This window comes from Fusarium tjaetaba, assembly GCF_013396195.1.
Source record: "Fusarium tjaetaba strain NRRL 66243 chromosome Unknown NRRL66243_c0000010, whole genome shotgun sequence".
Lineage (NCBI taxonomy): Eukaryota > Fungi > Ascomycota > Sordariomycetes > Hypocreales > Nectriaceae > Fusarium > Fusarium tjaetaba.
The window spans coordinates 71,009-93,928 of record NW_023501206.1 but is presented as its reverse complement, the minus strand read 5'-3'; the positions used below and the strand labels follow the sequence as shown (position 1 = coordinate 93,928).

Genomic DNA, 22,920 nt, shown 5'->3' with positions numbered 1-22,920 from the left:
GCCGTAAAGTTGTTTCTTCGGCGGCTAACTGCCAGGACTGCCTCTTGGCCTGCATCTCCCAAGTTGCTTGAATGCAGAAACATTTTGTGATAGCACTGCCCGAGCGCATGAACAAAGAGGCCATGAGGTCGCTCGATCGATACAAGTCATGCAACAGAGCTGGCCGAAAGGAGCGATTTCCGAACAACTCGCATGTCATTGAATGAGCGTAGCCTCGTTTGGACAGATCACTGGCCGTAGACAGTTCAAGATGAAATGAGGATGGCCAGCTCGGCAGGCCATGGTTTGATCGATCAAACGTCGTGAGTTGAGGCAACCGCCGAGATGTGAGGTGATTGTTTGATAATTTTCGATCCAAAATCCAGCTCATAATATTGAACAAGTGACTTATGGATATGATACAAGTGACGTAGGTCATGGTCGACTTCACGACGATCTCAAGGAGGCTCATGATGTTGGCTCGGTAAGCACCCGCTCCCTCTTGGCTGCGGGGGCCGAAATGCCGTCGGTACAAGCAAGCGCGCATATGATTTCGATGCAACCTTATCGGCATCATCACCAACGGGTACTACGTAGTGCTCGTTTTTACCCATCGCGTTGCATGGATGAGTCTTGTGATGCGGTTTGCTTGGGGATCTATTTAGGTACTAAAGTCGGCAAGCCTTGCATTGTGCTGCCTCAGGCTCCGAACTCCACCCACTGTGGGTTACCTAGGCAGGTGAGGCCAGTCCTGTATTACTTGGCCTTCCATCGCTCACTCACCTTACTCACCTTGGCCGGTTCACCTTGGCTCACCTTGCCCGGGACAAGGCCCAAGTGCCCCTCCATGAAATTTACCCCGCCATAGGTTAAGCAAGATCAATCTAGCACGAGCAAAGAAACGCGTATCGATTCCATACAACTATAACCTTTTTTTGCAGCACGCTCTTTACATACACTTACTATTAAAGCATATAGATTGAGATCTCTATGGCTGACGTTGAGCAATCTGAGGGCGAGCCCCAGGGTCGTATTGTCAAGTATTGTGGCGGTATGTTCTTTTATAACGGTGTTTAGTTGATTATGATGCAGAGCTAGAATCAATAGCTGACACAACCTTCCTCACAGTTTGCACTCTGCCTCCGGAGGTAAAACTCTCCTTTCAGGAATCCACGCATTGTCGAGAGAGTTCCAAAAACTGATCAATCGGCCAAGTAGTACTGCGAGTATGGCGGAACCGTTAAGAAGTGCCAGGAGTGGCTAGAAAAGAACGAACCAGAGCTTTACAACAGGATCTGGTCCGCAGGTACGAAGTTTAAAATGTCCGGCACGCGGACATGCATTGACAATAAGCCGTATAGAGGCCCTTGAGGCTGCTACCGCATCACTATCCGTCGAAGCCCAGAAACGAGCCGCAAAGGACGCACAGAAGAAGACCGCTAAGGCTGAAGCCGCCGAGGCAAAACATGCCGACCTGTTAGCCAAGAGTGTCGTCACTATCAAGCGCATTGAGCGAAACAAGAAGAAGTTTGTCACGGCTGTGATTGGACTAGAGTCGTTTGACTTGGAACTCAAGAAGGTGGGTTGCCTACCTCAGCGGATGATCACCCCATACTGAACATACCATAGGTCGCCAAAGATCTTGGCAAGAAGTTTGCTACAGGCTCTTCAGTGACCAAGCTTCCAGGTGGCGGAGAAGAGATTGTTGTGCAAGGTGATGTCAGCGTTGAATTGGAAGAGTTCCTGCTTGAGAAGTACAAGCAGATCCCCGAGGATCATATTGAACTCGTCGAAGACAAGAAGAAGAAGAAGGGTGGTTCATAAGTTTGGGAGATACCAAAAGGCATTGGCGATTGAAATTCCAGAGTGTTATTTTTTTTTGTAAACACTCGCGCTCCTGTGTTTCTTATGGGCATATACAGTTTCAAAAGAATATCATAAGGCAACATGGAGCTATCCAGTGCACCGCCATGCGCTTCGACCCTGAACTCCTATACCATGATTCTGCAATACGTATCGAGACAAACAATATACCAATTACGTTCCAGTGACACCTTCCATCAATATTCGTTCTATGCTCGTTTTCGTAAGGTTCGTCCTGTACCTGTGCTTGCAGTGGAAGGGTTGCTCTTCGCTGTGTTTTTACGGACTGCCCCTGTCGTCCCCTTACGAGATGTTGTCCCCCTTTTGACCGGAGCACTCTTGGCCGCGGGCCCCTTCCTTATCACGGTGCCATTGCTCGACTCACTGGACTCGCTGTTGGCAATGGATCTACGAGTTGTTCGTGTACCAGATCGAGAAGTAGGCGCTCTTGAAGTAGTGTTTGTTGCTGGTATTGCTTTCTTATTTCTGGTGGTAGCAGTGCTGTTGGTCGACATTGAACTTGTGGTAGAGTTTGTCGTCATCTTGCGTCCAGCGCCAGCGCCAGCTCGCGTCTCCTTTGCCTTTTCCACCATGCTTGACAGCATACCAGAAGCTGTAGCCGGGCGCTTCAGTGGCGAAGCTGGTCGTGCAATACCAGACTTAGTAGGCGATGGAGGTCGGTTTGCCATTCGTGAGTTGGAGGACGTTGGCGACAAAATTTGCCCTGATCGGGCATGTGACACGTCCGTGGTTGTTGCAGCTCGAGCCCTCTTCTTAGCAGTCTCGGTATGCTCGACGTCATTTTCTTTGTCTCCCGAGATTGCGTCACTGGATCACTGTTAGTTTACGAATCCGAGGTTGAATATTATGCATACCTCATGCGCTTCTTTGTGCGTGGCGCAGGTTTCAAATTATGAGCCACCGATTGAATCTGCTTTGGCGGACTTGCTGCCCATGTTGCTGTTTGTTTTCGTATAGCGGTCGATTTCGCGGCTCGTTGTTGTTCCTGATCCACGAATTTCTGTAGCAAGTCTCCCATCTTGATATTTCTCATTGACATGGGGACGCGGTTGAGTCGCATTTCGATACGCGAGCGAACTGTTGTTGCCATATAATTATATTGGGCTCTTAATCGGCGAGCGCGTTCTGTGACTAAGAAATCGTCAGCGGTGTATTTCGTGACAAATCAATTACCACATACTCTCGAGTTGCATGTTATCGATCATAGCCTGTTTTTGTTGCATCGTGATAGCACCAGGCGTTCGCTTTCTGATGGGGCTTCGTGGTTGCGCCGAAGGGCTTGCAGTGTGCAGAGGAACATGTTCAACCATGGTCTTCTTGAGAGGGGACTCAGCAAGCTGCTTTTTGGGATTTGATGGAGCCATCGTTATTATCAGCGCTGAATGTGTTTTTAGACAAGTACTAAAAAGTGCTGAAATCGTATCTGAAGTTGCAGTGGTCGACCCCAGGCGCGTTGGCTAGAGGTGGAGCTCGCGGGAAGTAAACAAAGTATGTGGGTCTCCATATTAGGTAAGCCAACTAGCTGCTCTCGCGCAAGCAATTGGTAGCGGTGGGAACATGGTATAGGTACACGTTGGTGCGCAGTGATCTCCGCAGTAACCAAGTAGCACTACTTCACATCATTGAGCTACACTCCGCCAGGCTGAACTGCGTTACGACACTGGGAGCTTGACCTTCTCACTATCAACCAAGCTCAACACCAATATCAAACACTTCCTCCACGTACACACTTGCCACAAACCCCTATAGCTGCATACGATATTCTCACAGCTATAGAACAACAACAGCACCCAATATGGTTCTTGAGGCGGTTATGGTTGTCGTAGACAACAGCGAGAGCAGCAGAAATGGCGACTATCAACCTACTCGATTCGAATCGCAAGTCGACGCTGTCAACATCACCTTTCAGACCATCACACAAGGAAACCCTGAATCATCCGTTGGCTTGATGAGTATGGGAGGCAAAGGACCTGAAGTGCTGGTGACTCTCACCACTGAGCAGGGCAAGATCCTCGAGGGCCTTCACAGGACGAAGAAGAAGATTGGAGGCTCATCCCATCTCAAGACGGGTATCCAGGTGGCTACTGTAAGTCTGAACACGGCTGAATATAGGTGTGTCGTGTACTGACGTCTCTTTAGCTTGCCTTGAAGCATCGCCAGAACCGATCCCAACGTCAACGAATAATAGTCTTTGTCTGCTCCCCTGTCGAGGAATCAGAGAAGGAGCTTACCACGCTCGCAAAGAAGATGAAGAAAGCCAACATTTCGGTAGACTTTGTCCTGTTCGGCGATCTCGATGACGACAGCACCAAGAACAAGCTACAGCTCTTTATTGACACCGTCAAGACCAACGAAGGCTGCCACCTGGTCGTCATTCCTCCCAGCAGCAAGCTTCTTAGCGACCAACTCATCTCGACCCCCATCCTCCTTGGAGAGAACGCTGGCGGATCTGGCGGAGCTGGAGGCGCAGGCGGTGGTAACGATGAATTCGAGTTCGGGTTCGACCCTGCAATGGAACCCGAGCTCGCACTGGCTCTACGTATGAGTATGGAAGAAGAAAAGGCCCGACAGGAGAAAGCAGCTCGCGAGGAAGAAGAAGCTGCAAAGAAGGCCTCACTGAGCGACGTCAAGGAGGAAGATGAGAACCAGGGATCGAGCAGCAAGGACCAAGATAAGGGCGGAAAGAAAGGCGACGGAGACAAGATGGACACTTCATAGTAGATTGCGGTCCAGCTCTGTCAACATTGCAGCAAATGTATAATAGACACAGGCTAGGGGGGTTTTAGACGACAGGAAGATTAAAGCCATTACGATACATGCTGATTCCGATTACTCCGTAAATCTATCCAATACCCGTCTATCGATTATTGATCTCCCGGATGTACGAAAGTAGTTTCCGGTCAAAAATATCACACCGAATAGGCATTTCAAGAGAATAGAAGGGGTTCTTCATGACGTAGTCTGCATAGAGGTCATAGATCCTGCGGATAGTGACATCGACATTTGCTTGTGTTGTATCGGTGAAGAGAAGGAACTTTGTCCCTGTCATTGTGTTGAAGCACTGCATGCGGAAGTTTTCTGTCTCAAGAACCTCTAAGCCTGATGATGGTTCGGGTCTGTTTCCTGGCGGTGTTGCACCTGGCAGGTTCTTGACAGGATTTAGACGAGATGTAATGGCGTGAACGCTGGAGATCGATGTGAGTTCCGATGTGCCCACGAAGAGATTTGGGCAGCTTTGGGAGACTGAAGGGGCACCTACCCATGAAATGTTCCTGCGAGAACTAAATAATCATTTGTGCTGATTTGTTGAAGACCTTCGTGGAAGTTTTTGTTGTAAACTAAACCTCCAGCCTTGTTGATGACGATGAGGGCAAAGATAGTCCTGGCTTATTAGCACATATCTTCATCCAAATTTGTGTTGGGCCTCACATGATTCCTTTTGTAGGTGTATAATCGGCCTCTACCTGGTTTTGAATAGTCTGTTTAGCTTCCCCTGAAGCTCACTAAACCATCTATATCAAAGGTGAGGACATGAACAAGAGTGAGAGATGCGGGAGAGATGAGCTGTGAATGAGAGAGTTAGTGCCAGTCGCGGTTGTTCAAGAAGTTCTTACAGCCTGTAGCGATTACTCTCATGAGCTCCGTCGATTACAAGTGCCTATCGAGCTTCTTATCTTGTTCGTTCTTAGAGGTTGACAGATTGACAAGCTGCTCTCAGCGGGACCGCCACGCGACTCCATCGACGAAAGCAAGTGCCTCTGTTCAGGGAGGTGCCTGGCCTAGTAGCCTAGCTAGCCTACTAAGTAGGGTAGGGGAGGAAAGAAAACTCAGGACCTTAACCCCAAGTGCCAAAAATACTTAGCTCAGCTTTGCCTAAACTTAGGTTTGTCTTTGCCAAGTTTATTTTGACACCCTATATCAAGGTTTGGTGTTTTCTTGTCCCTGAGGGGTAGCTGGCCTAGAAGACAGCCCCACTAATTAAGCTGGGGTACGTACATTTGCATTGTCTTGCTTTCTTTCAGCCTCCGAACTCTGGATTCTTCTAGGTTCGTCTTGCAACATTCAATAATTCACACCCGACTTTTCTAAATTCGAATCTGACTCATTTGCCGAGTTTCCCCCAACATCCGCGCATCGAGTGCAGAAACGCAAACATTGCGCGATCGAAAACCCAGCTTCAGCGCATCCTATACAATTGCTCTCGCAATGGAGGACGAACAACAAATCCCAGCTGCTGCCGCGCCTAGAAAAGTTAACCACCCTCGCACCTCTCGACCCAAGCCCGCGGCTCCTGGTAATGAGGAAGCTTCCGCAGTTCTGAACCTTGGCGAGTTTCAAGATGTCGACACCTTGACGCTCTCCGAAGCTGCGCTGGTTCTAAATGCCCTTCACGCGAAACGAAAGAATGATCGTAGGAACGTCAACAACACCGAGTAATTAAGCCCCCGTGGCCGTTGGATCGCGGGCGACAGGACTGACCCTTGTTAGGATGCTAAACTCGACATTGACCTACCTCGATAACTTTGCGCGATTCACTCAGAAGGAGAACGTAGAAGCTGTGGAACGCCTTCTTAGCGCACATAAGAACCTCGCCAAATTTGAGCGTGCACAGCTGGGTACGATCTCCAGACTTGAAAGATCATGCATGTCTTGGAAATACTAACAAGCTAACTTTAGGTTCTCTGTGCTGTGAGGGAGCCGATGAGGCCAAGACACTCATCCCTTCACTGGCCGACAAGATTTCTGATCAGGACCTTCAGGATCTCCTTGATGAGATCTCCAAGCTACAGAATCGGTGAAAGGCTTACCAATCAACAAGATCTGACGATATCTACCCAAGAACGGCGTAACTTTTACAGATTGGTTATCACATATCTATTTGACACCAAGAATGACCGGGAGACTTTGGAGGTGGGAGATAAAACTCGAGACTCGAGGATAACGAGTTATCTTGCATTTGAGGCGCATAGCAGGGATAAGGGGCACCGCACATTGTATTCAGGGGGTGCAGAGTCATTCTCTTATAATTTTCCAGGTTTGATATTAAGATGGCATGTTCGTTACCCGGAGAACTTGGGACGCTTTGCTCTTGCACTACTGATGTTTTATGACAAAAAACTAATAAATCGATTTGCTTCAATGTCGGTGAGTAGGGCTCTGGCATTGTGAGTTTGTCTGTGAACTTGCTGGCTTCATTTGTGATGTGGAAGCCCCTGATACACCAGAGAGTCACGGGTGCCATTGCGAATTTCCCAAGGACATGCTCATACGCTCTATTGATACTCCTGCCAAGTGTCATGGAGCAATATGGGACTAGAATTGCGTTGATTGTCACAAACACCACTTGTCTGACTTGGTCAACATATTGATGTATAAGGGATAATCAAACTACAGCTCAGACAAGTACAGCGTCAATTTTCCGGAGGAAATCCTGAGCATTTCCGCCAGCACTGCGATCCTGCTCCGCAACATGCCTCGAGAAAGCATCCCCGGTCTTAATCACAAATTCCGGGATCTTAACATTGCCCTTCGTCCACACATATCCCCTGCCTCCATCAGCAGTCCTCTCGAAGCCACGCAGGGCTTTGGGCTTGTAGCTCGGAATTTTGCTCATGCGATACTTGACGCACGGATGGATCATCTCATATGTATCACCTATCTCGCGACCCTTGTCGTCCTTGGTATAGTTGCCAGGAACTCTGTCGACGGAGCCTCCGGCGATCATGGCGCCGGTGAAGCTGTCGACGATAGGCCCAGTTGCCCAGCCGCTGACCGTCTCCTCTGGGATCTTACGAACGTCTGCTTTCTTGATACCTGTGCGGTCCAAGGAGGCTGAAATGCGGCTAGACAATGGCCCAGGGCCGTAGTCCTTCTCATCTCCGTTTTGGATGTTAGTTAGGAGTGGTTTGAGGAGGTTATAGCGGTCTTGGACTGCTGATTTTCCAAGCTCACTCAAGCTACCGTCTTCGACAAACTGCAAATAAGGAGCGACTTGCTCACACATCCAGGCGAATGAAATCAGTGCGATTTCTATACTTGTCAGTGCACATCCAGCAGTTCGAAGATGCAACAACTTACGCTCGAGATCACTCTTCTTCTCAGTAAGGAGGTCATCATTCCCGCCGCCGATGTTGATGTGTACGCCTGGAAACCATACTTGTAATAATTCTGACTTATTACCCCGGAGATGTTCATACATCTCACCATCAACTACAGCACCCCATGCATCTTCTAGCTGCTTTTTCGTTGCGCTGGGGTTCTTGTAAATCTTCTCCCAATCGGACCAAAGCTGCTGTACATCCTTAGCGGGCTTGGGAGGGTGATGGTTCTTGTTGGCTGGGAAGTGCCAAAGACTGGGCGAGAAGGGTGCTCGATGTTCGTCCAGAGCCAAAGCATGGTAAGCATGATGAATGTCTGCGAAGTCGTCAGTTCTGAGGATATGAAGTACGAGAGGGGTTACTAACAAGGGCTCAGATGAATGTTATGAAAACCAGGATCGGCGATCCCGACGGCCTTCTCGAGAAACTTGAGATTGAAACGAGTCCATGGCAAATCGGGGATACCCAGGCTTCCAACAGTGTCAAAAACACCGACAACCTTGACGAATCTAGACGACTCAGGGGCATCGTGATGAGGAGGACTGTCCCATTGAGACTGAATTTGAGATCCCCCGTTAGCCTCCTTCTTAGATGGCACACCGTTAACCCATTCCATGTAAGCTTGTGACTTGCGGAAATGGAAACCATCAGGATTCTTCTGGTATAGGGCGTAAAGGTCAGGGAAATCTTGCAGATCCTTGGGACAGACAATACCAATATCAGTGACGAGACCTGCGACTGCACGAGCGGTATAAGCTCCTCGAGAGAAGCCAAAGCAAAAGATCTCGTCACCAATATTGTAGTTCAGGACGATAAAGTTGTAGGCTTCAATAACGTTGCCCACAAAGCCAATGCCAGCACCTCCCTGCCGATTGGCTTCTGCCTGACCCAGGTCTCCCGTTCCAATGCCAGCATCGTAGTAAACTACTTGCTGCCACACTTTCTCGTCTTTGTCCTTGCCGCTACGAGCAATTGAACGGGCAAGCCTTGTAACATTGGACGGGATGTTCTTCAGGCCTGACACCGAGGACTGCCAAGTACCATCACAGCAAATGATGATGCGTTTGGGGGCTGCAAAAGCATCTTCTTTTGCTTCATGGTGTGAGCCATCCTCGAGCGGAAGGAAACTCTGTTTGGATTGAGGTTGAGAAGGCATGTTGACCAGTGGTGTTACTGAGAAGGGATAGTACGAAATGCTTGAGACTGGACTAGATCATTGTGGTCGAGGTAGCAGTCTCTTGACAGGTCTCTTATAATTCAATGCTGGGCTGGCAGGCTGGTTGCTCGCACACTGCTTCGTACCCACCTGTCAGATTCTCTCTGCTTTGCCGCTGCTCTGAGCCCAGCTGAAGCCACAACCTGTTGTGTCTTGGTCGGTGAACTCAGATAGGCTCGATACACCATCACCCCTCATCTTGGCAGGACATTGTGCAGGATACATGTGTCGTGATAGGTCCCTGTCGACGACCAGACAGTTGTGGTGAAACTAGTCCAAGCTATGACTGGTAATTTATGTACAGTCAGACATCAGCCCAGATTGGTCGACCTACGTATCCTGCATGGTAGCAGCGGGGGCTATGTACAGTACAGAAGTCCTCGGCATATAGTTAGCTCGAATTGAATGGTTCCCATTATCTGGAGGCATAGTAAGACGGTGGTCAGCTCTCGACCGTAAGCAAGCAGTGAGGTGATACAGCAGGGACGAAAACTCGCTCGATTCAGCTCCGTGGAGCGGGCCGCAGGCGGGAAAGATTGGACTACCGAGTGTGTGCTGTCGTTGTCCAATAGGAGAATCTGCATGTCGATACGGTGACGAGAGGGGCTTTGACATCGCTCAGATCTGCGCGCCACCTTTTTGATTGTTGCAACCTACTTGTAGGTAGTATTCGACTTTCAACTAGCGACTCATATTGTACAAAAAGAAAGGGGGAAATGCAAAGTAATCATTCTCCGCACAACACCAGAAAATGCTTGCGATATTGACCTCGTCAATGGTGAACACCCGAGCCCTCGAGACTTCCATAAAAATCATTACCCTTGATTCGTATCCTCTCCCAGGGATTTATACTGGTTCCAGTGGTTGACAAAGTGTTTTTGTTGGCGATCTTCAAGAGTGGCGTTGAGGTTGGCCCGAGGGTCAACAGGATACATAGTTGCTGGGGGATATTCAGGTGCTGCAGCAGGTCCATTTTGGAAAGGACGGTCTGGCTGGCCGGCAGCCGCATGACCTCCTGTTTGAGACCCATTTCCTTGGGCGTCGCTGAAAGTAGCTGTTGGAAGCTCATGGACAACGTTTTCTGTGGCGTCCATCTCAAAAGTGCCATGGGGTGGGCGGAGGGGGTCGTCTACTCTGTCGATACGGCCTGCAGAGTAGATTTAGTACTTGTTTCGGAAGAGAGTCGGTCACTTCTGACGATGACTCTGATGGTGCATATCGATGAGACGTACCTCCAAATGGCGCGAACGGATCGGTGCCTCCCTTGTTGGTGCTGCGTGACAACATCCGACTGAGGTAGCTCTTTTCCTCCTTCTCATCAAAGTTGTTGTAGGGCATGTCAGCACTGTCAAGTTGCTCGTCGGTATCTTTGCGGCGACGAAGAATAATCACAACAAGAACTATAAGAGCTAGAGCCACAACACCCCCAACTACGCCTCCCACAATGAGGCCAATGGAAGGACCTCCAGTGCCGCTATCATCTGCTGAAAGGCTTGAGGCATCTGTCTCAGCAGGGCTCTGGGCTGGCGTACTCTGGAAGGAGGAGGTTGGGATTGTATCGACTGTGGTCTCGGTGATTGATTCAATGGATGTGCTGCTGGAAGGCAGCTTGCTGGTGAATATAACCGTATTCTTGGTCACCGTAATTCGAATCGAATTAGGGATTGTACGAGTAGTACCCGAGTCTGTCATGGTCTTCGAGTGTGAATGTCTACGAGGGGAAGCATCGTTTTCAGTATCGTCGCCCATGCTGGTATGCGAAGAGGGTCGTCTTCGAGTCACGAGAGTGCTTTCGGTGTCAGAGTCATCTGAAGGAAAGCTCGCAGTGAAAATGCTCCCAACAGCAGACCTCACATCTATGGCGCTCTCAATAACAGCGGCCTCTGAAGCACCGCTCTCGGTGTCTGACATGCCGCGAGTCAGCCACGAACCGTGGTCTGAAGATTCGTCGTCGCGACAGCCACGAGGCCTGATGCATGGATCGTGAGAGCAGCAGCCTTTGAACTCAAAGTCGAAGTAACTACATTCGTAGTATGCCTTGTCAGTACGGCAATCTTTCCCATGGCGAGGTTGTAGGCTTGTGGTCATATCGGCAAACGCAGTATAGCAAGGGAAGCAAACAGGCAGTTGAGAGGAAGAAAAGAATATTTGTCTGTTTGGGTTTCGCTTCCTGTTGGATATGATATTGGGTTGCGTTTGTGGCCACCCCAAGAAGTTTCGTTTGATATAGTATCGCAGTTTCCGTGAATCTGGGAGAAGAAGATAAGTACCTACGCAAGATTCTGTTACTCTGCTCCTAAAAAGGTGGATGATATCACCGCCGACTTGATAGAAAAGCACACAAACGAACAGAAATCAAGGAATGAAAGAAGAAAGCAGAGAATCGAGGAGAAATGAAACGATTGCATTTGTGACGTTGCGCGCGGTTTTGGCGGGTTACGCCTGATAGCTATAATGAGAAGGAAAGGAGGCGGATGCGAAGGAAGTTTGTCAGTTGCCAGCTGCCAACAGCTGTCGGCCAAACTTCCTCCATCACAGCCACTTAAAGACCACGATCAATAGCCATATTGGAAAAGCAGTGCCCACCTTACTTGGGTAACTTATGCTCACAGCGTGCCTAACAAATGGCTGAGGTGCCTGATATAGCTGAGTGACGATTGTTAAGAAGCAAACAAGTGCCTCCCCCGCGCAACAGTTTGCGAATCATTAGATCACGAACACACGAACCAAGGAGTGAATAAGTCCGAATATACTCAAGTCAAGCTAACATGAATATGCTCGATTTATCATGGCTTGGCGGTATTGCTCTGTGCCTTAACCTATTTGGTAGTGAAAAGATTGGCTGCTTAGTTGCGCTTGATCTCCCCCTGAACTCTGGATGCCTCATAGAAGTCCAAAATCATGCCTCGGCGAGGTAGTATGAAACGTTGGATCACTGTAACACTTCTAACTGCCATGGAAACACAGAGTTACGCAACGCCTTTGAGAAAACGTTATATCCAACGGCCAGGCACTCTTCTGTAAAACGCAGAGATGTCGTCCGAACCACAATCGAGTGATATACGTAGGTGAGAATGTTAGCATCCATATGCAAGTATGTATGTGATATCCCATGGTGTTCTCCCACTTCTCTACGAGCACCACCGTACATTCCTTTCACACCCTACGTCCCAAAGAGTCCTTACTATGGGGGCCTCATCGACACTCGGGCAGATACAACCGCCACTGCCATGTGTGACCCTTGTGGCGCAATATTGTAACCGTTAGTTGTGTACATCGTTGCACAGCACCAACCCAAGGTGGCCAATGATTGCCTGGGTCGCATTTCCTTCGCAACTGTACCTCATGCATCGTTCCATCATGCTCGCAATATTCGATGAAAATCAGTGCTGCTCACTTGGCTGCAATGACAGTCAGAAAATGGATAGGTAAGCGACATATCATAGTCCGTGATATCATTGTCAAAAACACCCTAGTTTTATACGCCTGATATATGATAAATAAAGCACCTCCTCTCCACCCATTGTCCAGTATCTTCAAACCGTGTTTACAGCTTCTCCAACAAAAGTTTGCTACCAGCATTACCAACAGGCTTGTCGCCCTTCTTCTTACCCTTCTTAGCTCCCTTAGGCGCAGTTTCCTGAGCCTCACGTGTCGCCTTCTGCTCGGCTGTCTCCTCTGTCGCAGCCTTCTCAAGAATCTTCTTATTCTTCTTGAGTGTTTTCTTGAGCGCATCAACCTCACTGAAGTCACGGGCCTCAAGGAGACCCACAACAACAAATGAGCCGGGGCCGGTGGCCCAGTCCATGATGTGTTCCTTGATGACGGGATAGAGAGTGTTGGAGAACTCCAGAGGAGGGTCTACAGGGATGATCTTGCCAACTGCTTTGTCATATTTGCCCCCTTGGATTAATGACTTGAGCATGCGAGCGCCGTGAGGTGTCCGTGAAATGTGGATCTGGGGTTGAAGGTCGTCTTCGGCTGGCTCCTGGCTAGGGTCACCGCCGGCTGACTGAGCAATGGCCTCAAGAGCAGCTTGCTTCTCACCGACACCTGAGAGAAGAACGTCGGTAATGAACTGGCACCCAAAAGCGGTCGCGGTCAGCTCAGTGGGTGCCTCTGCGATGGCGGTGATGAGCTGGGGAGAAACAGCAGTAATGAGTTCATTGCGTCGAATGTCCTCATCTTTCTTACTTGTTGTCTTCCGGATCTCGTGAACCTCCTTGAGAAGTTCAACATCAAATGATTGGCTAGAAGGGAAGAGACTCTTGGCTAATCCTTCGAAAAGGTAAAGAATTGTTGACCTGGCAAAGGGGTTGTTGGCTGTTGCGACAACATTCTGGGCGATGTTCTCGCCCTCGCCGATGAGTTCGGGGAAGATGGTCTTGGCAGTGAGTTTGGTGTCATCGACAACGTCGTAGGCGGTAAGGAGGATAAGGTGGGCCCAAACATCACCGGACATAAGGAGGTAAGTGTCCTTATATGTCTTGAGAATCTGCTTTCGGTCCTTTGAGGAGCCATGGGCAAGAAGCAGGCATGTGAGCTTGGCGCCATTACGAGTGAAAGCCATGTTCTTCAACAAATCTCCGCTCTCATCGCCTTTGACCATCTCGAAGAACTCGGTGAACTCTTCCGTACCGATCTGGGTGTTGGAGAAGTACTGGAACATGGCATCATGAAGCATAGTGAAACCAGTCATCTTCTTGTTGACAAGAGAACTAATCATGTCAACTAGAGTCTTCATAATGGGGCTACGCTTGCTGGGCTCAGCTTCCAGGATAGTCTTGAGGTCGGCAGTGGGCTCCGTGTCCTTGGTGAGCTCCCTAAGAGAAAACTCGGGACCGTACCACTCGCGGAGAAGAATAGCCTTTTGCTCCTTTGTCGCAACGCCTCGGTAAATGTCGTCGAGGATCCATGATGCCTCGGCATGGTTGATCATCTTTCGGACACGGCCGTAAAATTCGGGGATGATGATATCGCGGATCTCTTCATCGTTCTGGACAAGAAGCTTTCCGATCAAGAACTTGGCATATCGACTCTCAGCAAGCTGAGCATATGTACCCTTCAATTCGCGGGCAATCTGCTTCCTCTGCTCAGGTGAAGCGTATTTGATGGCGGTTTGAACAGCTCGCACAGCATCGTGCTTGAGAACGAAGTCCTTAATGCGACCCGTGATGATGGTGAATAATTCGTCGACCAATGTCTGTCGCTCCTCCTTGGGAACGTGAGACTTTCGTCGCAGCCGTTCCCACAGCTTCTTTGTGCGTTGAACTTCGTCAGCAAGAGGCTTAGCGGCCTTGCGCTCCTGGGCGAGCTGCTTTTGTTTAGCATGGGATTCGCGTGAAGTTTGGCCTTTGAGAACAGTTAGCATTGGCCAGGCGCGAACGCGGTATCTATCGGATAACATACCTCGCTCAAAGTTCTTTCCATTTTGAGCACCATTCGAAGACTTCTGGGGAGTCTGTTCACTCAATTCGGCACCTCCATCCTCCTCGTCTGAAACGTCGTCCATATCATCGTCCTCCGGCTCTTCCACGGGTTGCTTCTGGACCTTGGTCTCTTCAAGTCGAGCCTTCTTAACTTTTGAATCAGTTTTTGCCTTGCCGCCAGGAGCGGACTTTCGCTTGTTGCCAACAGTTGCGGATTTGGTAGCCATTGCCTTGAACTTGATGGATAGATGCAGAGTCGCAATTCAGTCCAGCAACTTTTTTTTCTACCGATAAGGTTGAACTCCGCGCTTGGCTAACTGATAAGAACGGCCCCATTCTTTCTGGTTTACCGTGGATAAGGGTCACGTGCACCCCTTGCCATCCTCTTACACCCATAGTAAGAACGTGCTTGAAACAAAGACACTTTGGTTTTGTTGTTATATTAACTATTAGAAAAGTCCCGGTTGGCTTTCATGCTAATTGTTTATGCTTTTGTCAAAACGAGTTCGTAACCTGTTATCTCTTTGAGCTGGGCATATGATCTCTATTTTCAGTGTAGAAAAATTACAAGAGAGCAGTTCTAGAACAATAAGAGATCCTGAGGGCTAGAGACTGTTATATTTGGTAAGTAGAAAGACGATCTCTCTCGAGCGTTAGGCGATGTGTCTGACAGCGAGTTCAGTATCAATCAATAGTAAGGGACCACAGATCAAAAGCAAATAATAGTATGTGTTAAACTAAACCACTGTGCCAAAGGCGTACAAAATGTAAGGTCCCTACACTAGGGGCCTAAGGCAACAGGGCTTATATTTTGTACAACAGTATGTGAAGAAGTCTTTGACGTAAAAGACCTGGGCCAATTAACATGTGAATGACATTTGGCTCCTCTGGATCGGGATTGCATTTCCCGACTGCAGTCGACATACTACCGAGTTCAGGCTCATATCATGCGTCGGTTGACTGGAACTTGTTCGTACTTGGAGATTCAGGAATCCAAGGGCATTCGGTGCCACAACGAACTCATTGCACAACATAACAGGCATTGAAGTCCTGTGAGTTGCCACTGAAGTAGTCTCTGCATGTGAGGGGTCTGCATAAGTGCAATGCAGCACGTTCCCGGCTCCGGCGTAGGTGATTTGAGTACGATCAACTTTCACTTTACATAGTCAATTGAAACCGAAAGATCCTACTCTCATCAATCACAGATGATATGGACTCCCCATCAATATCTCAGGTTGCTCCGAATCTGTTCGTAGGGAACGTTGCGAGTTCCGTGAACCGCAATGTTCTTCGGCATCACAACATCACAGCGATAGTTTCCCTTCTGGATGGCCCATATTCGAAATGGGATAGTCCTAAAAACAGGCAAATAGTCCCCCAAGAGTGTCATCTATTTGTGCCTTGCCTTGATACTTCAACGATGGACATTCTGTGCTTATTAGACGACATCTGCGACTTTATCGACCTACAACTAGATCGCCACGGTTCACTGCGCTCGCCATCTTCTATTATCTCAGGAGAATTCGACATTGATACTGCTTCAACCATCGAAAGCGATGATTCGGCGCGAGAGTCGAATGTATTGATCCATTGTCGCCTTGGGATGTCCCGATCAGCATCCGTTGCAATAGCATATCTAATGCGGCAACGAGAACTGGGTTTGGACGTCATTATCGCTGAAGTCAGGGCAAGGCGAAAGGTGAAGCCACGAGGGAACTTCATGGACCAACTCTAAGTTTGGCAAGCTGTCGAATATCAACTATGGGAGGACACCCAAAAACGAATCCCCAAGGCTCCATATCAGAGTTATCTTGATGGCCGGGCTGTGAGACTGGCGGCAAAGGGGTTAACGGGTAATGAGCCCATAGTCCCGCTCTGTGACTGGGACGAATATTGATCGGGTCGGTCGGTATCTCTAAATCAATATGCAAGGGAAAAACGGGAGCTTTGATGTCATTGGTGAATGGATATTGCATCGAGTTTCACCTGGTGCACTGAATGTGGAGAACCTGAGCCACAACAGGATTAATTTAAGCTTGATGAAGCATGAGATGAACAGGCCAGAGTAATATACTGAAGTCCACAAGTCTGTCCACGAGGTCCGTGGGATTTCAGTAATATAAATTCGAATCAAGTCTTCAGAAGCCATCGCTCGAAGATGAGGTACATGGGTCCCTCAGTAAATTAGAAGTCGGAGCGTTAAAGTCTAACACGGACGGTACTCCGTAGAGCCTTTGGAAATGCCGGGCGGTCAACCAGACACTAAACCTGTTCCGCATAACACCCCGCGGCCTGTAAACCTCCCCACTTCCATGAGGACTCGTAGGACTCTCGTCATTGGGCTCTATCAAAAGTAACATTTTACAGTTTATAAAGGCACCCGAAGACAGCCTATCGAAATGGGACGAGAAGATCAAATCGAAGAGCGTGAAGTGCTCGAATCTATTTTCCCCGATGAAATCACAGGTACAAATCTCCTGCTGAAAAAACATGTTGTCTTCTTTGTCTAACCATTCCTATAGATATCTCCGAAACCGAGTTTCGAGTATCAGTCGCGTTAGACATTCCAGGTGAAGAAGATCAAGATCCTCCTACCATACTTCTCCAAGTGAGATATCCAGAAGATTATCCCGAAAAGCCACCCCATCTCGACATCCTCGCTCCTCCAAATGCCACACCCCACGAACACTTCAACGTCGCAGAAGACCGCGACCAGCTCCTTGCCAGTCTCGACGATACTATTCAAGAGAACCTCGGAATGGCCATGGTCTTTGCAATTGTATCAACATTGAAGGATAATGCCGAGCAGCTTGTCCAACAACGCAAGGACATCATCATAAAGGCACATGAGGAAGCTGCGCTGGCTGCCGAGGCAGAAGAGAACAAGAAATTTCACGGCACAGCTGTCACGCCTGAGACATTTTTGAAGTGGCGGGAGGGGTTCTTGAAGGAGATGGAGGAGAAGAGGCAGCAGGAGGAAGAGGAGCGTCTTGCTGAGCTGAAGAAGGCGAAGACCAAGGAGCCCGCTCGCATGACAGGTAGACAGCTCTGGGAGAGGGGTCTCGCTGGTAAGGGTGAAGAGGAAGAGGACGACATGCCTGTCGAGGGTATCGAGAAACTTAAAGTTGAGGCCACATAAGGTGGCGTATAACAAACATGCATTGCTTGGGAGTTTGGGCTTGGGAACTGATACAAAAAGGCGAGCAGCTTACTACGGCTTGAGACGACGGATGTTGCCACCGATTTATATGGCCTTGAATGGCTACGATAGGTATTGGGAGGCCTAGTACTGTCATGATGATATAGACTTGGGTCTGGGCCATCCAGTTTCAACTACAACTAGAGGCAACAAGATTTCTTCTAGATATGCCCATTTTGTTCCTAAACGCCATACGTAATGCTCACTTGTCCAATTTCTCTGTCCTTACAAAAAGTCATCAACCTTGCATTTCAGCGTCTTCCTCTGCGCCATCGCTGGCATCCTCCCAGTCATCTTCCTCACCATCAACTGGCTCGCCAAGCTCCTTGTTGATCTCTGATAGCAATTCCTTGGCATGCTCACCCAGGCGCTCATCTTCGTAATCCTGCTGCTGATAAAGTTTCAAGCACTGCATAAGCCATTGCCGCGATGACTTCCATGATCCCTTCCATTCCTCGCTGACCTTGGCTTCGTCGTTCCATGGCTTTGAGGCAGTAGTCTTGAGCTTTTCGCCCGTGACATATAGACACCAACCACCCAAGTACCATGCCTCAACACTTGTGTCGTCATCTGTAACAAGTCGCTCAAGCACACTCAATGCCTCATCTTCCAATTCGGTCTCCATCAACAAACGAGCAAGCGCAATCCTGGTGGGGAATTCCGGAACATCAGGGTGCTGAGGAGGGAGCTTCTGCCACAGCTCGAGACTTCTGCGCAGAGCTGTCTGAGCTTCGTTGGCGCGGTTCTGCGAGATTCTGACATTGGCGACTGTTTGCCATGTCTCTGGCGCAGCAGGGGCGAGGAGCATGGCCTCGGTGATAAGAGTCTCACAACGTGACTCGGCATCAGGTTCCCATGACAGATCGGTCATGTACACTTCAGCCACAGCGCACAGGACTCCTCCGAGCTTGTGTTGCTTCTCCTGAAGGGCGGTCCTTTGCTCAGGGGTTGGCGATCGAAGCTCGCTCAGAACTGCGATCTGCTTTCGAAGAGCGGTAGCACCTCGCTCATACCATTGCACACTATCGAGACCACCCTCCTCGCTAAGCTGTGCAAGTAGCAGGAACTTCTCAGGACCTCCACCTATCTTCTCATCTACGGTACCGTCTTCGTCAAGAAAGACTGCGCGCTCGAACGCGGCTCGCGCCTCGTCAATGTCGCCAGACTCGACAAAAATTGTACCTAGAATATTTGCAGCACTGAGCTCAAAGTCGCCGCCCTGACCGGTAGCATCAAGAGCTTGCTGGGCAAGGGTTGCAGCCTCTTCTAATTTCCCGACCTCGAGTTGAGTTTGCGCATCGACAAGGAGTCTTGCGATGTCCGGATTTGTCTTTTTGGCGTCCGGTCTTGAGGGCGCCATAATGCTCTGAGGCGGGGTGTGATTGATATGAGATATGTCAACGATTCTAGAAAGAGTAATAACGTGGTAGTGTTATGGAAGGCTATGTGTGAGCCACGGTGAAATATCAGGGTGTAAGATCCAATGGAAAGGCGACTGTTGCAAAAGCTGTGATCGAGATATTGTGTAGCTAATGGACAGTCTTGTTCTGTCAGAGGCTTGTTGTACCTTGGTGTTGAGTGGGAAATGGAACTGAAAAATTTAGGCGGGTCTTATCGATAACAACCCATGAGGGTCGCCAGTCGTGAATCTTGGTTTTCGATTCTTGTCTCTACTTCTTCTTCCTCTCCAGGCAAAAGTTGACCAATGGTGGCAAACGAAATACAATTTTCATTTCATGTGCTAGCCAGCTAGAGCAGGCTCTGCTCGCGTCTCGCCATTTACACTCTGTCTTTCCCATTTTTCAAAGCCAGGTACTTCTCTAAAGACTGAGGGGCATAGATGGACAGAATGCTACCCCACCTTGTAATTTGGCATGAACCGTCATTAGTAGGCATATTGGCAGGTTTATTGAGCCGGATTATTAGTAGACAAACGGGCTCCTAAGTAAATGCTTTACCACTCTGCTGAATACAGTTTTACGAAATCAATGCTTGTGCGGTAATAGAGTATCAGAGCCGAAGGCTGTCCCAGTATTTCTTTCAGAGCCAGTGCGGGGCATTCGCGGGCCGCGGGGCAGAGTGGAATAGCATCAGTACCCATCCGACTCATTAAGCAGCATTTGTCATTGCTTGTTACCTGTAGACTTTCCGACGGCTTCGATATATAATCCTGCCTATTCAACATCACTGACCCAAGCATCAAAACAATATATCTCATCATGTTTACCGGAATTGTTGAAGAAGTGGGAGGTTCGTTGTATTCAAATCTATCTTCGATACTCACTCACTCACATGCTTCTAGTTGTGTCCAACCTCAACACCAATGACTCAACAGGAGGCACCTCTCTGACCATTTCCATTCCTCCTGGCTCAACGCTCCTCTCAGACTGCCATGACGGTGACTCCATTTCTGTCAACGGCGTCTGCCTTACAGTCACATCCTTCACCCCCGAGGCTTTCACGATTGGCGTTGCCCCCGAAACTCTACGCATCACCAACTTGGGCGATCTCAAGGAGGGCAGTAACGTCAACCTTGAGCGTGCTGTTAGGGCTGATACCCGCATGGGCGGCCACTTTGTTCAGGGTCACGTTGACACCACTGCGGAAATCCTCTCTGTTGAGAAGGATGGCAATGCCTTGACCTTCCGGTTTCAACCAGCCCGCAAGGATATGCTACGGTACATTGTGTACAAGGGGTTTATCGCAATCGATGGCACAAGCTTGACTGTCACCAAGGTCAACGATGATGAAGCATGGTGGGAGGTTATGCTGATTGCGTACACCCAGGAGAGGGTTGTCGTGGCACAGAAGAAGAAGGGCGACACTGTCAATGTTGAGGTTGATATGATGGCCAAGTATGCAGAGAAGTCTCTGGGCGGTGTTGTTGGCTCGGAACCGGGAGCTGCTGCCTCGTTTCCCTTTATTGAGAAGATCGTCGAGAGAATCGTGGCCCAGGGATTCGGCGGAAAGCCATGAGCTTGATAGATTTAATCATTAAAGGTTTATTCGTACTTCTCATAATCTTGGGTATCACTATGCTCATGAATCCTACTGGCTTGATACCATTGACACTTAAATACAATTGCCTTGAAAACACCGTCCATTCCATCCTGTTGGTACCGTCTGCCTTTCACTATAATCAGAATATCTCTCTTTTCCAGTATGCGTACACGTTAGCCTCCTCGCACATATTCAAAATTATCATGCGTCACCCCAGACTTCTGCAATTTTGGTGCTCAAAGGCTTGGTAAACTTCTTTCGACCGACAAGATGACTTGTCTGACTAAAGACCAGCTCGCGTTTGCGTTTGAGTCCCTGTTCACCACTTCCGCAAGCCTCAAAAGCCTTGACAAAATCATACGGAGTTTTCCAACGCTTCTGGATTTCGAGCGCTCTTTCTCCCGTGACACCCTTTGTGGTCATAAGCATTTTCAAAAATACGTCTCGCAGAGTTATAGACTCTGACTTGGATGCAAGTGACGAAAAGGCGGGATAAGTGATATACCAGTCTGGAGATATAGCTTCTCTCAGGTGCTTCAGCAGAGGAAGATAATTTTGAGATGTAAGAATTTTGGTAGGAATGACGTTGAGTGGTTTGCTCTCGTATGTCCGCTTCAGCATCGCTGTCATGCGAGCAAGATACCTGACTGTGTCGTCCATTTTGGCCGTCCTCTTCACAAAGTAGCCATTGACGACTTGTGTGGAGGCAATGGCTGACCGGACGGCTTCGGCATATCTAGATGCTACTTCCGGGTCCATGGAGATCTCCTCGATGATGTAAATAACTTTCCTCACACCTGAGCGTTGCAGGCGAAACTTTTGCTCGTGAAACCTACCATCCTTGATACTCCCTATCAGGTCATCAAGGCGCTTCCTTTCAACAATCCAGTCCAAAATGACCTCAGCTCCCTCAGCACCTTGTGATACGAGCAGATTTGGGTCATGGCATTTCGCGATCCACTGGGCATCTCCAAGTTCCATACTTCGCATGATGGGTTTTGCACCCAGTTTTGCTAGCTCCTCTTGCATATAATCGCGATCAGTCTTCGCTCTGACCTCGCGAACGTCTAGCACTAAGTGTACCGTAAAGGACCCCGGAGGTAGTCGAATTGGTGTAAAATTTGGCAACGAATTGTCGTCTGATACTGTTGGGCCATCAGACACAACGTTTTGGTATTCTGAAGGCGCTTTCGCGGGTTCGGAAATTTCAATCGAAGGCGACCTAGGCCCACGATTGGAAATTGGTTGGTAATCTGGATTAACAGGCTGTGCTGAAGTCGGGTCTTTAGCTCTTCCATTCTCGGCCTGCCAGTGCTCTGTGTCTTTTATACGTTTTGCGACTTCCCATCCTTCGTCAGTCAAGGCGTATCTCCGTAGAGGTCGTCCTCTTTCGTACACCAATTCCTTTTGCAGCAAAGTTTTCATCGAGTTCCAGGCAGTGTAAAACTTGGTAGGGTCGCTAGGAGCCGAGAAAGATGAGTCGCAATGCGGTTGTGCAACTTCAATGAGTTCCGCCTTTGTCATTCCAGCAGAAGAGTCTTCATCTAACGTAGAAAGGCCAACCACTAAGGCATAGGCTCCAGAGCGTAAAGCAGGAACATATGCTTTAGGTTTCCGTGCCTTTTTGGCAGGCTTTGAAGAGCCCTCGCCATTGTCGACTCCAGCAACTGGTATCGCCTTACGAGACCTTGGGTGTGGGGGCATAGGCAGGCCATTTTGTTCGCAGTGTTTCTTTAATTGCTGCTCAAGGCGTTCGCAAAGTTTGGGGCCGAAACCTTTGAGTTGCTGCAACTGTGCAGGGTGTTCAAAGGTGATTGGACATGCTTTTAACGAATTATAGGCAGTTCTGTATGTTGTAACGCCTTTCGAATTGCGTTCCCGCGCAAGATCGAGCCATTCTTTGACCCAAGCCAGCAGCTGCGGATTGGCCGAATCGGCATCATCCATGTTGCCTTCGCCCTTCAACTGCACAAATGAAGGCTTGGATAGGGGCAACTCTTTAGGTGTTCCGAAATTTGGCGATCAAAATGCAACAAAGACAAGTGGCAGTCCACCCAAATCTGAGTTCGTCAATGTTGTCCTCGTCTCCGTATGTCGTGAGAATGACGCGTTGAG

At 48.9% G+C, this 22,920-nt stretch overlaps 11 protein-coding genes across 11 annotated transcripts; 5 read left to right on the top strand and 6 right to left on the bottom strand.

The window, feature by feature from the left end:
• Positions 1–969: 969 nt before the first annotated feature.
• FTJAE_219 (translation machinery-associated 22) lies at positions 970–1,803 on the top strand (the record flags this gene model as incomplete). Its single annotated transcript, XM_037348358.1, has 5 exons — positions 970–1,030; positions 1,108–1,127; positions 1,198–1,285; positions 1,341–1,558; positions 1,609–1,803. The coding sequence occupies 5 exons, from the start codon at positions 970–972 to the stop codon at positions 1,801–1,803; spliced, it is 582 nt and encodes a 193-aa protein (XP_037212567.1).
• Positions 1,804–2,051: 248 nt separating this feature from the next.
• FTJAE_218 (Borealin-like protein) lies at positions 2,052–3,227 on the bottom strand (the record flags this gene model as incomplete). Its single annotated transcript, XM_037348347.1, has 3 exons — positions 2,052–2,670; positions 2,718–2,994; positions 3,044–3,227. The coding sequence occupies 3 exons, from the start codon at positions 3,225–3,227 to the stop codon at positions 2,052–2,054; spliced, it is 1,080 nt and encodes a 359-aa protein (XP_037212566.1).
• A 431-nt stretch (positions 3,228–3,658) lies between these two features.
• Positions 3,659–4,581, top strand: FTJAE_217 (26S proteasome regulatory subunit N10; the record flags this gene model as incomplete). The annotated part of the gene is made up of 2 exons (XM_037348336.1): positions 3,659–3,949; positions 4,003–4,581. 2 exons carry the CDS (start codon positions 3,659–3,661, stop codon positions 4,579–4,581), a joined length of 870 nt encoding a protein of 289 aa, XP_037212565.1.
• A 1,488-nt stretch (positions 4,582–6,069) lies between these two features.
• Positions 6,070–6,662, top strand: FTJAE_216 (DNA-directed RNA polymerase II subunit RPB4; the record flags this gene model as incomplete). The annotated part of the gene is made up of 3 exons (XM_037348325.1): positions 6,070–6,296; positions 6,352–6,479; positions 6,541–6,662. The coding sequence occupies 3 exons, from the start codon at positions 6,070–6,072 to the stop codon at positions 6,660–6,662; spliced, it is 477 nt and encodes a 158-aa protein (XP_037212564.1).
• Positions 6,663–7,258: 596 nt separating this feature from the next.
• On the bottom strand, positions 7,259–9,117 carry FTJAE_215 (uncharacterized protein; the record flags this gene model as incomplete). The annotated part of the gene is made up of 4 exons (XM_037348314.1): positions 7,259–7,893; positions 7,942–8,007; positions 8,068–8,277; positions 8,328–9,117. 4 exons carry the CDS (start codon positions 9,115–9,117, stop codon positions 7,259–7,261), a joined length of 1,701 nt encoding a protein of 566 aa, XP_037212563.1.
• An 875-nt stretch (positions 9,118–9,992) lies between these two features.
• Positions 9,993–11,265, bottom strand: FTJAE_214 (fatty-acid amide hydrolase; the record flags this gene model as incomplete). The annotated part of the gene is made up of 2 exons (XM_037348303.1): positions 9,993–10,324; positions 10,410–11,265. 2 exons carry the CDS (start codon positions 11,263–11,265, stop codon positions 9,993–9,995), a joined length of 1,188 nt encoding a protein of 395 aa, XP_037212562.1.
• Positions 11,266–12,724: 1,459 nt separating this feature from the next.
• Positions 12,725–14,833, bottom strand: FTJAE_213 (PUF6 member of the PUF family; the record flags this gene model as incomplete). Its single annotated transcript, XM_037348292.1, has 2 exons — positions 12,725–14,529; positions 14,587–14,833. The coding sequence occupies 2 exons, from the start codon at positions 14,831–14,833 to the stop codon at positions 12,725–12,727; spliced, it is 2,052 nt and encodes a 683-aa protein (XP_037212561.1).
• Positions 14,834–17,005: 2,172 nt separating this feature from the next.
• Positions 17,006–17,745, top strand: FTJAE_212 (GIR2 highly acidic with anomalous electrophoretic behavior; the record flags this gene model as incomplete). Its single annotated transcript, XM_037348281.1, has 2 exons — positions 17,006–17,072; positions 17,129–17,745. 2 exons carry the CDS (start codon positions 17,006–17,008, stop codon positions 17,743–17,745), a joined length of 684 nt encoding a protein of 227 aa, XP_037212560.1.
• A 298-nt stretch (positions 17,746–18,043) lies between these two features.
• On the bottom strand, positions 18,044–19,165 carry FTJAE_211 (TPR domain protein; the record flags this gene model as incomplete). The annotated part of the gene is made up of 1 exon (XM_037348270.1): positions 18,044–19,165. One exon carries the CDS (start codon positions 19,163–19,165, stop codon positions 18,044–18,046), a length of 1,122 nt encoding a protein of 373 aa, XP_037212559.1.
• An 859-nt stretch (positions 19,166–20,024) lies between these two features.
• On the top strand, positions 20,025–20,781 carry FTJAE_210 (riboflavin synthase alpha chain; the record flags this gene model as incomplete). The annotated part of the gene is made up of 2 exons (XM_037348259.1): positions 20,025–20,055; positions 20,108–20,781. 2 exons carry the CDS (start codon positions 20,025–20,027, stop codon positions 20,779–20,781), a joined length of 705 nt encoding a protein of 234 aa, XP_037212558.1.
• Positions 20,782–21,006: 225 nt separating this feature from the next.
• FTJAE_209 (crossover junction endonuclease MUS81) lies at positions 21,007–22,752 on the bottom strand (the record flags this gene model as incomplete). Its single annotated transcript, XM_037348247.1, has 1 exon — positions 21,007–22,752. The coding sequence occupies one exon, from the start codon at positions 22,750–22,752 to the stop codon at positions 21,007–21,009; it is 1,746 nt and encodes a 581-aa protein (XP_037212557.1).
• Between the last annotated feature and the right edge of the window lie 168 nt (positions 22,753–22,920).